Source organism: Microcebus murinus, chromosome 2 (genome assembly GCF_040939455.1).
Source record: "Microcebus murinus isolate Inina chromosome 2, M.murinus_Inina_mat1.0, whole genome shotgun sequence".
NCBI lineage: Eukaryota > Metazoa > Chordata > Mammalia > Primates > Cheirogaleidae > Microcebus > Microcebus murinus.
This window is the reverse complement of record NC_134105.1, coordinates 30186695-30199034: the sequence shown is the minus strand read 5'-3', so window position 1 is coordinate 30199034 and position 12340 is coordinate 30186695. Positions and strand designations below refer to the sequence as shown.

At 34.7% G+C, this 12340-nt stretch overlaps 1 protein-coding gene across 4 annotated transcripts in view; it reads left to right on the top strand.

Annotated features, from left to right (window-relative positions):
• The window catches only part of SCMH1 (Scm polycomb group protein homolog 1), a 174382-nt gene that overhangs the window by 66785 nt on the left and 95257 nt on the right, over nucleotides 1–12340 (top strand). The window contains exons 3-5 of one of the 4 annotated variants that reach the window (XM_075997102.1): nucleotides 352–558; nucleotides 6993–7135; nucleotides 8063–8133. In XM_075997102.1, coding sequence (XP_075853217.1) covers nucleotides 7060–7135; nucleotides 8063–8133 — 147 coding nt within the window. In that variant the 5' untranslated portion in view covers nucleotides 352–558; nucleotides 6993–7059. The remainder of the gene's footprint in view (nucleotides 1–351; nucleotides 559–6992; nucleotides 7136–8062; nucleotides 8134–12340) is intronic. The other 3 variants (XM_075997103.1, XM_075997104.1, XM_012735822.3) reach the window with 3 other exon arrangements.

Below are 12340 nucleotides of genomic sequence, written 5' to 3'. Positions count from 1 at the left end.
TTAGAGTCTTTTAAAATCCTTCTGCGTGTTACATAAATAGTGATATCCTGATATGTTTGTCAGTTTTTAAGTATTAATATTTTTATAGATTTAATTATAGCAACTTTATATGTGTTCAGCTCTTATTATCATTGTCTATTTGCCTACTCTTGCCTTTTCTTCCTATAACATACTACTTTCCATTGCCCACTGACACAGAAGATAACATAAAGTCATAGAACACTAGATTAGGAGTCAGAACTCCTAAGTTTTGTGAGAGCCAATTCTGCCACATAATAACTTTGTGACTCTGATCCTTAGTTTTCTTATTTGTAAAATGGGGATAATAATCCCATTCTGCCTACTTCACAGGGTTATAAAGAAGATTACATGAGCTAATGGATGTGAAAACATCTTAAAAACTCTCAAATACTTTTCAACTTTGGAGGATTATTATGATTTTCATTCTGTTCAGCGGCTATACTCAGACTTTACTCTAAGTCAAATCTTCTGACATTCTTTGAAGTGAAGCATTCTATGAATGTGAGCTGAAGAAATGAATGAAATGAAATAATGCAGGTAAAGATGCCTGGCACTTGGTAAATGATAGTTATTTTTTATGATTCCTTACAACTTTCCTCAAGCTTTCTAAAGTGCTGGTATGTGGTAGAAAAAGTATGGACATAGGAGTCAGACAGGCCTTGGTTCAAATTCCTATTCCCCACTTAAGAGTTTTGTGATTTCAGGCAAATTACTTAATCTTTCTGAGCCTATTTCCTCATCTTTAAAATGGGAATAAAACCTATTTTTCAGGTTATAATGAACATGGGAGATATAGAATATAGTCTGGCTCAGTATAGACAAATGGAAGATATTCAGTGGTAGCTGCTTCTGTTTTGGGTTTTGTTGCTAAAATGAGTGATAATAACAGTTGTAGTTCAATGACAAATTAAGGCATATTGTAAACAACCTAATTGTTGACAGGCAGTTGTAAAACATGGATACTCAATTTAACATAAAGCTTATCAGTTACTAAAGTATGTTAAAATTTGAAAGCATATTTTTCCTTGTGAGAGTATTGATCACAGTCATATCCTTTGATATAAATTAATCCTGCATATTTCATTTTTCCCATCAATTATAGAGAGCAGCCCCAAATATCAAACTGAAATGAAATTCAGTACATCTGTAGAATCTCAGAATTGGAAAAGACCTTAAAATAATCTACCCTAGCCCAGCATTTCAAAATTTGACATTTTTAATTTCTTCTAAAATATCTTGTCTTGAACTCCTCAAGTTGTTGAGGACTTAAAACTTCCTCAGATGACTTGAGACAGATATTTATTAGGCCAAAATTTGTTTCTTTGTAATTTCTATTAGTTATACTTCTAACTTTCAGGGATATATGGAACAGGTTTGGCCTACTTTATTCATTGGCCTCTGGTTTTTAGAAAGCAGGTCTAGGGACTGCCTTTTTACTTGCTGCTCTGTCACTTTCCTAGTTCAAGTTAACATCATCTCACACCTAGATTACTATAACAGCTTCCTAACTAGTCTTCCTAGCTTCAACCTTATCCTCCCCCCCCCCACAACGATTCTACTAAAAACCCTTCAATTTTTCCTCTTCTCGACAATGTGGTACATGAGGTTCTCTGATGCCTAAACACTGCCTTTATCTACAACCTCTTTTCTAGACTACTTTTTCTTTAAACTCCACCCTGCAACCTTACCAGAAGATCCAGTTTTTAGAACTGTTTTTTTCTCACTTCTAAGCCTGTCCACATATTTTTATTTCTGTCTGAAACAAAGAAGCGAGTCTTTCTCTTTGACTCCTGCTTATCCTTTTACACTTTAGTGTAGAAGCCTAAAGGTTACTTCCTTGGGGAAACCTTCTGCAAGTGCTCTAGGTGTTCCCATAGCACCCTCTGTCTTTCCAAATGTAGCACTTAGCACAGTGTCATATAGTTGACTCTTTTAGTCTCTGTCCCTAGCTAAACTGAAGCTCTGCAAGGTCATGGATAATATTTTGATCATGGTTGCATCTCTAGCACCCAGCATGATGCTTTGATACACAGTAAATATTTGTTGGATGGATGGATGAGGAATGGCTCTGAGACTTTGCTCTCTTACTCATGCTAATTGTTCATTTTTCCTTCTGGTCCTCAGATGACTGGTCCTCAGATGACATAGTTTTGGGTCCATTAACCACTAGGTCACCATTTAGGCTCTGGCTTTTTCTCTTTCTCAAAGTGTAGCTCCCAGAACTATATCCTAGGTGTGATTTACTACTAGTCCAGGAAAGCAAGAGTAGGATTATTACTTGTGTGCTGCTTCTTTTCATTAACTCAAAAACATTTATTGAGCCTCTATTCAATCTCATGTGCTGTGGTAAACAGTGAATATAAAAAAATGAATAAAGCTCCTATCTGTAAAGAACTTACATAAGTAATTACAGTGATAGGATATGATGAGTATAAAAATAAAAGTGTAAACAGGATGTTATAGGACATAGGGAAATATTAGAATTTGTTCTGGGGAAACAGGAAAAGTCAGATGGCTTTCCAGAGAAAGTAGCATTTTTGCTGAACTTCAGTCACTGAGTAGGAATAACATGGGCAAAGGTAGGAGGCCAAGAAAGCCAAAAGTTTGTTTTAGGAATGTCTAGGGTCCTTTGTAGTTTGAATATTGTTATTCTATATCTGTGAATCACCCAAATCCAAACCTTTCTCATTTTGGGATACCTTCCTAGAACCTCAAAAAAGCCTTTGATTTTTTTCTCCCTTACTAATCCTCTCTTTCTGTTACCTAAAATCTGTGTCCTTTCAGAGGTACCTGTGATATAGTGAAAAGAACACTGGACCTGCTCTGGATGCTTTATTTCTATTAAATAAAAATACCTCTAGTGACTTTTCCTTAACCTACCAAGAACTCTTAGATTTGTATGAAAACAAAAGAATACCTCAGCAGAAAAACGGCAAAAATAAAATACAAACTGGCTGATAAGCCTAAAAAGATCTTCAACTTTATTAGTAATCAAAGAATTGCAAATAAAGGTATAACAATATTTCATTTTTCCACTAATAAGGTTTATTAAAATTATAGGGATTGTTAAAACACAGTTTTAGCAAAGATGTGGGAAACATTCTCTTGCAATTTTTGTAGGAATAAAAATTGGCATAATCTTTCTAGAGGATATTTTGGTGATACATATTGTATCAGAATCTAAAATATGCATGTTCTACCTCCATTAGTCTCACTCTTTGGGATTTGTCCTAAGAAGATAATCTTAAAATGGTCAAAGTTATATGCACAAAGATACTCATCAAAAAAATTAGAAAACACTTACATGACAAATATTATTGCTAAGTTATATAAATTTTGGTATATATAAATAATGGGACAGTAATAGTGTAGTAGGATTTCAGATCTAAACACTTTGATTATTTTTATTGCTCTTAGAAATTTGGTTTCACATTTAGGTTGAACAAAGTAGAGTTCTTATAAAGGAATGTGACCAAAACAGTAGCTAGGCATGAGTAGTCAGCATGTCAAATTAGGAATAGCTGATGGATTTGGGACATATCTGGGGAGAGAATAGACATAGTATATCTAGGACCAGTGGAAGTTAAAAGAAGGCAGGCATTGGCTTACTATAATGGTTAGTTTGTCCATTTGCACTATTGAATGATAACCCAATAATGAGTATCCCATGATTGGAAGTGTTTAAGCAGTATTTAGAGGAACTATTCAGGTCTCAACTTTTATATCACCTTATCAAGATAACCTTTCTTGATCATCCTGCCTAAAATAGCACACACATCTTTCCCTCTTTCCTTGCTTTATTTTTTTTTCTTTATTTGAAAAGAGCTAGAAATTGTATAATTATTTATCTGGTCTCTGTTATCCTCTGGATGAACTGACATTTATTTATTGTCTCTCTTCCCTCTTAGAAGGTAAGCTCCATGTGAACAGAGACTTTGACTGTATTGTTATTTGCTATATACCACCGATGCCTAGAACCAGGCTTGGCATATAGTAGGTGTTCAATAAATATTTGCCAAATGAATGTATAATAGAGAAGGGAATTTATGCATTCAACTAGGTAACCTCTTGTGCTTTACATTTTATGGACCTTTTAATTTTTTAAAGGTAGTTTTATGCCATCTGTAAGTCCCTTCAGGGCAGAAATCTTTTTATCCTAATAATAAATGCAACTATCATGTGATGTGCATAGAGTTTATAAAACACTTTCATAAGCATTATTAATATAAATGAGATGGCTGGTTTTTTCTCATCTGTAAAGTCTCAGCTCTAGTATTTCCTCTGTAGAGTTTCTGTCCATATCTTTACTAAGATATCACATCACCTCATTTTATTCCCTTTAAGTACTTATCACTTATTACCTTGTTTATTTTTTTATGTATGTGTTGTGTCTCATCATACACCAGAATGTAAATTCCATGAGTACGGAGCCTACTTGTCATTATACTAAATAAATATATATTGAATGAGTATTTGAAAACATTCAAATTATAATATTTGAATGTTCTGAATTATAATGTTTAATTGAAAACACTCAAATTATATATGTTTAAATTATAAAATATTATACCTATATTAGTTATTAATATTAATCTTCACAGTAATCTCTGACCCCAAATATGAACTAGATTTTCCAGTTCTACATTCTCAAGGCAACATGTACTACCTCATTAATTTAAATTTATCATAATTATAGCAGATTATTTGTTATTATTTATTTAATATCTCCACTTATCTCTAGGAGGAAAGTGCCATTAACTTAAGAACCATGCCTATCTTATTACCCTAACATTTAATACAGTTCTTCTTACCTGGAAGGAATTTAAATATTTATTGAATGAAGAATGTATATATAATCTTGTGAGAATAGGTATTGTCTCTATCTTTTAGAGGAATAAACTGAGGCTTGGGAAGGATTAAGTAATTTACCCAAGATAGTTAGCTATAGAAACAAGACTTTTACCAACATCTTTTGATAACCAATGTTACATTCTTTCAGCTACACTGTTAGTTCCTAGACAGAGGTGTAATCAGAATTACCTAGAGAGTCTTCAAAAATACATATTCTCAGGCCACACTTGGAGCCTACTCAATGAGAACTTCCGAAAGTAGGACCCAGAACTCTCTTTAAAGAAATGAGAAAAACTGAGTATTATTTGTGAAAAATGATTTATACCAAAGGCTTGCCAAACTGCTATTTGGAGCCAAATCCAGCCCTCTGTCTATTTATATAAATAAAGTTTTAGTGGAACACAGCCATGCTTATTAATTTACATATTATCTATGGCTGCTTTCACACTATGATGGCAGATCTGAGCAATTATAATATAGACTGTATGGCTCACAAAGCATAAAATTTTTATTATCTTGTCCTTTACAGAAGTTTGCCAACTTCTGATCTATACCTTGCTGCCTGTCCTATTTTTTGTGTGGTTATTTTAGCTCTTGGAGATGTGGTAGACATAGGATGTCTGCCTTCATCATGGGCATTATAGTAGGTGTTCAAGTATTCTTATTGAGTCAATAAAAATTAATCTTGGCCGGGCGTGATGGCTCACGCCTGTAATCCTAGCACTCTGGGAGGCTGAGGCGGGCGGATTGCTCGAGGTCAGGAGTTCAAAACCAGCCTGAGCAAGAGCGAGACTCCATCTCTACTAGAAATAGAAAGAAACTAATTGGCTAACTAATATATATATATAGAGAGAGAGAAAAAATTAGCCAGGCATGGTGGCGCATGCCTGTAGTCCCAGCTACTCGGGAGGCTGAGGCAGGAGGATCACTTGAGCCCAGGAGATTGAGGTTGCTGTGAGCTAGGCTGACGCCACAGCACTCAATCTAGCCTGGGCAACAAAGTGAGACTCTGTCTCAAAAAAAAAAAAAAAAAATTAATCTTATTTTGCAATTTATCTGATAATAAAGGACTAAATCTTAGATAGCATAAGCAGTCAAATAACAGGAAAATACTAATCTAGGTATGATTCAAGCCACTCAGCCACCACAGTGGGGTAGACTGCTTTAAACAAAGAGATTCCTTTTCCTTCATTTAGTAATAGAGTGTTTCCTAAGTGGTAGAAGGTCTAAGGTTTCTGCCCTGTGTATATTACAGCATAGGAATTGATTGCCATAGTTGATATGTGTAATAGAGAACTGTAATTGATACCCTAATTATTATGGTACCCCTGTTGCTGCCATAATTCTTAAAACCAAATTCTCTTGGGTGCTTTTGATCAGAACTCAAACTAGTGCAAGCAATTACTCAGGACTGACCAAACCTCTAGACCTGTACTGCCTGATAAAATAGCTGTTGACCACATGTACGTATTTAAATTTAAAATAATTAAAGTTAAATAAAATTCAAAAATTTGTTCCTTATCCTAGCCACATTTTAAGTGTTCAGTAGTTACATGTAGCTATGTATTTATGGCTGCCTTATTGAATAGCACAGATACAGAACATTTCAGTCAACACAAAGTTTTATTGGACAATGCTACTCTAGATGCTAGAGTTTAAGGTTCTCAGTCCGGTGAAATCCAAGACTTACTGTATGATTTAATCTTTCATTTGTGAGGATGGAACAATAATTTTTAATGTTTTCTCTTTCTGACAGCAAACAGTGATGAAATGTATTCAGTCCTTGCTTTAGGGCACTCTCAGCCAGGAGCAAAATCTTCATTAAATTCTGTAACCTCTTTAAATCTTTTTTTTTTTTTTTTTACCTCTTTAAATCTTGACTTCAGGAAATATTCTCACTTACCCTAGGGACTAAGTCATGATTATTAATTATCAGCCAGTTCATAAAATGGTTCAGAACTGACTGATTTCTGGCCAAATCTATTAGGCTTAGTTAAAGATGGTGGGAATAGAACCAGTTCTAAAACAGAAGCTATAAAAAGTCAATAGAGTGTAAAGTCTTGGCATCATCTTTGGAGTGATTTAGATTTCATCATTCAGTTACTCATTTTTATTCCCAGCATCTAGTGCTTTTTGCATGGCCCAAAGGGGCCCTGTGCTGCTCCACTACAGAGGAAACTTCAAGAAATGCTGGTTTGCTACAGTGTTTTAGCTTGTGAGATTCTCTGGGACCTTCCCTGCTCCACCATGGGGTCACCTCTAGGTGGGTATTAGGGGGAGATTGGTAATTGCTTTAACCTTTAAATAAAAAACTTGATAATCTTTTTTGAGCTAATAAGATCTGTATTTAATAGTTTGTCCCTTAAAATGTTTTCCCTGGCCCTGGCATAGTGTCACCTTAAAGATTTTTTCTCTAGCACAGTATTCTTCAAACTTTGAGAGGCTCTAAGACCACTTCAAGAGGCTAAAAGATTCTGTACACTCCCCAACTTGTTCTTATTTACTGTCATCAGAAATGCTTCCCAGGTTCTACTTTTCTCTAAGTTACCAGGTCTTTGTCATTTTACACCTCAGAGCAATGCACCTGTGACTAGGATAGGACTGGGGTGGGGGAAGGTGAGAAAGGTCCAGTTTTTAGAGTGAGGATTCAAGTACAATCCCACTTATCTGGCTTCTCCCCCCCTCCCCCACCCTGCCTCAACCTTGTCACCTCATATCTCTAGATAGCCTTTTCTTCATTCTTCCTGAGCTGAGATGGTGGGATCTAACCATATTGGGTGTTAAAAGCTGTCACTTAATGGCAATAAGGGACCTCTCCAGGAGTCAGGTTATTCAAAAGGAATCTATCTCCCCACCCACTTTCTACCTCTTCTGTTTTCCATGAGCTTCCTGGCCACTTCTTTGAGATACTGGTATATCTTGGTCTGGCATTTTAGATCACTTTTGGAACTAACATGAAAAACATCTCAGGTCATCTTTCAGACCATGATTTTAAAATATTAATATAAATGATCCACTCAGATCACCTAGATTCTTCCCCCTAATACTCCTCTGAGCCCAAACAGGAAAAAAATAAGTTTTCTTATGCTCAGAACTAGTCTGCAGATGGCTTAATGTTTAGTGTAGATTATATGCCAAAAGCACTTTTTTAGGAAGTTGACTGTGATAGAGATTTCTATTTCCTTTACAGGTCATTTTACCTGGGACAAATACCTAAAAGAAACATGTTCAGTCCCAGCGCCTGTCCATTGCTTCAAGCAGGTAATTGATTCTCAACATCTTTAGTAGGTGGGAGACAAGTAGGGTTTTTTTGTTGGTTTTTTTTCCTGCTTCTTAGAAAATCAAAACATGAGGTGGGAGCCCTTGGGCTTCTCACTTGAGGGCCCCAGAATAAATTTCCATGGGAAGAACACAATTCAAGGAGTAAAATTTGGTCACTGTGAATTTTGGCAACAGACATTCTTCCCAGCTTCATCCCAAGTAACACCCTTTCCTTCTTCACCTCCTTGAGGATATTCTGTTTTACTGAAAACAATTGCTAATTTTTACTGTACCTCTTAATTCAGACAGAAGAAAAGAGTTATACCCCATAGGAGTTCTTGAAAATGGAGCAATATTCCTTTCTCTGTACTCAACAATCCTGTCACGATCTTACCTTTCTATAAGAATGTCAACACTGATCCCCATTAGGGAGCATTTTAGGAGGTCATCAGAGGTCATCCAGAGCTTCCCATGAGGATTAAATACACAGATAATGTTGACTGTATCAGTATATGATGAGGCTGGTAAACAAAGAAGCATAATACTGCTAAACGGAGCTAAACATTAGGAAGTTATTTACATCTCTTTTCCTTTAGTACTCAATGGTTATTTTCTCAGACTGCCAACATTTCACTTTGAGTTTGAATTTTGTCGACTTTCTAAGTTAAAATAAAAATTTAGGACTTCTCATTTGAAATAATATGGACTGAATTCATACTTCTACCTGAAACAATTTTTTAAAAGATATAATATGTTAAACAATGATTTTTAATTCACTGAAGATCAGGCAATCAAGAAGTGATCTCTGAGAGATGGAAAACAAATGAGTTGTCCCCTATAATTTATCAGCTTAGTGCCTTCAGACAGTTCCCAGACCTTGGACCAAGGAAAGGGAACCCAGATTGAGTGCAGCAGACTCTCTAATTTGAGGAATGGAACTGAGAGTCCACGTAAACCGAGGTGGCTAGAATTTTCAGGACAAATTATCAGAGAGGAGAGAGAAGAAGGAAAATGGCAGAAATCTACGGAGGGTTCCCTTCAAGTATTCAGGAAAGTATTACTGTTTTTGTAAATGCATATGAGGAAACTACCTAAAGCCGAAGGAAAAACCATCTGAAAGGATTTGAAGGAATAGACCCTGGCACTCACACAGTGCCAGGAATAGTTCCTGATCTTACCAGCTAGACTGGAAAATCTTATAATTCATTGGACATTGGATAGAATACTCAGGACAGTCTTGCTCAGTAGTATGAAATAATTAGCCTTAATCTAAACACTGCATCAGACTGGCTGAGGGTAAAACTCAGAAGGGTCAGACTGTTTCCAAGTAACTTAACTGCATCTGGGAACAAAACACAAGATTTATAGAAGTGCAAGAATATCCAGTACCCAAAAGGTAAAATTCACAATGTTTGGCTTCCAAAGATTAACAGGCACATAAAAGGCAGGAAAATGCAAACAATAATGAAGACAATCAGTTGACTGAAACCAGCTCAGAAACTACATGGATCATAGAATAGCAGGCAGACACACTAAAATAATTATTTTAATTTTATTCATTATGTTAAAAAATTAAGCAGAGACATGGAAGATATAAAAAAAAAAGACTCTCATTAGGCTACCATGTGTCAAATGAAAAATCCACTGGATCGGATTAATGGCAGAAGAAGAGATTAGTATACTTGAAGACATAACAATAGAAACTATTCAAAATGAGAAAAATAATTTAGAAAAAATGAAGAGAGCACCAGTGAGCTGTAGGGATAGCTTCAGCTGGCCAAATAGACATGTAATTGGAAAGAGAAAAGAGATAGGAGACGGAAAAAATATTTGAAGAAATAATGGCTAAAATTTTTCAAAAATTAAGGAAAACCATAAGTCCACAGATTCAAGAAGCTCAATGAATTCTAAAATAATCACATTGCACAAAACCATTGATAGAGAAAACTTAAAAGCAGCTAGAGAAAAAAGACATTTTACATACAGGGTAACTAAGATAAGAATGATGTATTTCTTGTCAGAAACAGTACAAACAAGCAAAGTTGAGTAACATCTTTAAAACACTAAAAGAAAAAAAACTGCAACTGAGCATACTGTATCCAGCAAAAATATATTTTAAAAGCAAAGGTGAAATAAAGATATTTTCAAATATACAAAAGCTGGTCGGATGCAATGGCTCATGCCTGTAATCCTGGAACTCTGAGAGGTCGAGGCGAGAGGATTGCTTAACCTCGGGAGTTCAGGACCAGACTAAGCAAGAGTGAGACCCCGTCTCTATTAAAAATAGAAAAATTAGCCCAGTGTGGTGGTGAGCACCTGTAGTCCCCGCTATTCAGGAAGCTGAGGCAGTAAGATTGCTTGAGCCCAGGAGTTTGAAGTTGCTGTGAGCTAGGCTGATGCCACAGCACTCTAGCCTGGGCAACAGAGTGAGAGCCTGTCTCAAAAAAGAAAAAAAAAAAAAGAAGAAGAAGAAGTAGAAGAAGTCAAATATACAAAAGCTGAAGAAATTCATCACTAGTAGACTTGCACTATAAGAAATGTTAAAGGAGGTTTATCAAGCACAAGGAAAATGATACCAGATGGAATAACAGATCTACATAAAGGAATGACGGTCACTGGAAATTATAATTACAAGGGTAAATACATATGATGTTTTTTCTTATTTTCTTCTTTAAATCTCTATAAAAGATAATTTTATAAATAATAATGTATTGTGGGGATGATAACAAATGTATAACTAAAATACAACAATAGCATAAAGGCAGGAGGGGAGAAATCTATACTGTTATAAGGTTCTTATACATGAAGTAAGTATATTACTTGAAGATAGACTGTGGTAAGTTAAGGATGTTTACTGTAAACCCTAAAACAACCACTAAAATAATTGGGAAAAAAATATCAAGATCATAGATTTAAACTTGACAATATCAAGAATTATATTAAATATAAATGGTCTAAATACTCCAATTAAAAGGCTGAGATTGCCACATTAGATAAAAAGCAAAACTCAATTATATATTGCCTTCAACAATTACGTCTTAAATATAAAGACACACAATAGGTTAAAAGTAAAAGAATATAACATTCCATGCTGACATTAGCCATAATAAAACTGAAATAGTTATATTAATAGCAAAGTATATTTCAAAGCAAAGAATATTAGCAGGGATAAAGAAGTTAATGCTGTAATGATAAAGGAGTCAGACAATCCTTACATGAAGCAAAACTGGTAGAACTGTAAGAGGAAATAGACAAATTCAAATTTGACATATAGTCAGACTTTTAATACTCTATTCTTCATAATAAAAGAACAAGTAGATGGAAAATCTTCAAGTATATAGACCTGAACAACACTATCAACTAATTTGACATAATTGACATGTATAGAATGCTATCCAATATCAGTAGAATACACATTCTTTTCAAGTATACACAGAACATTTATCAAGGTAGACCACATTCTGGGCCATGAAGTACAGCTTGAGAAATTTAAAAGATTAAACAATACAAAGTATATTCTCTGATTACAATGACATTAAATTAAAAACCAACAACAGAAAATTATCTGGAAAATCTCCTAATATTTGGAAATTAACCCATTTCTAAATGAGTATGCAAAAACCAAAAGGGACATTGGAAAAATATATTCAACTGAATAAAAATGAAAGAATATTTTAGAATTTGTGGGGTGCTGCTAAAGCAGTACTTACGGGAAATGTTACATCAGTGAATGCTTATATTGGAAAAGAAGAAAGGTTTCAATTAATGAACTCAGCTTCCACTTTAGAAAACTAGAGAAAAAAGAGCAACTTCATTCCAAAGCAGAGGAAAGGAATAATAAAGACTAAAGCATAAATCAATGAAATAAAACCAAAAACGATAGAGAAAAATCACTGAAACCAAAAGTTGGTTCTTTGCAAAGATAAATATAATTGATATACCTCTGGCCAGACTGATCAAGAATAAAAAAGAGAAGATACAAATTGTCAATATCAGGAAAGAGAAAAGTGACATCACTGTAGATTCTACAGATATTAAAATAATTAAGGGAGTATTATGAACAAATTTATGCCTTTAAATTTAACAACTCAGATAAAATGGATAACTTTCACAAATGACACAAATTACCAAAGCTTAGTCAAGAAGACAGAAAACCTGAATGGTACTATTTCTGTTACAGAAATCAAATTTGTAGGCTAAAACCTTT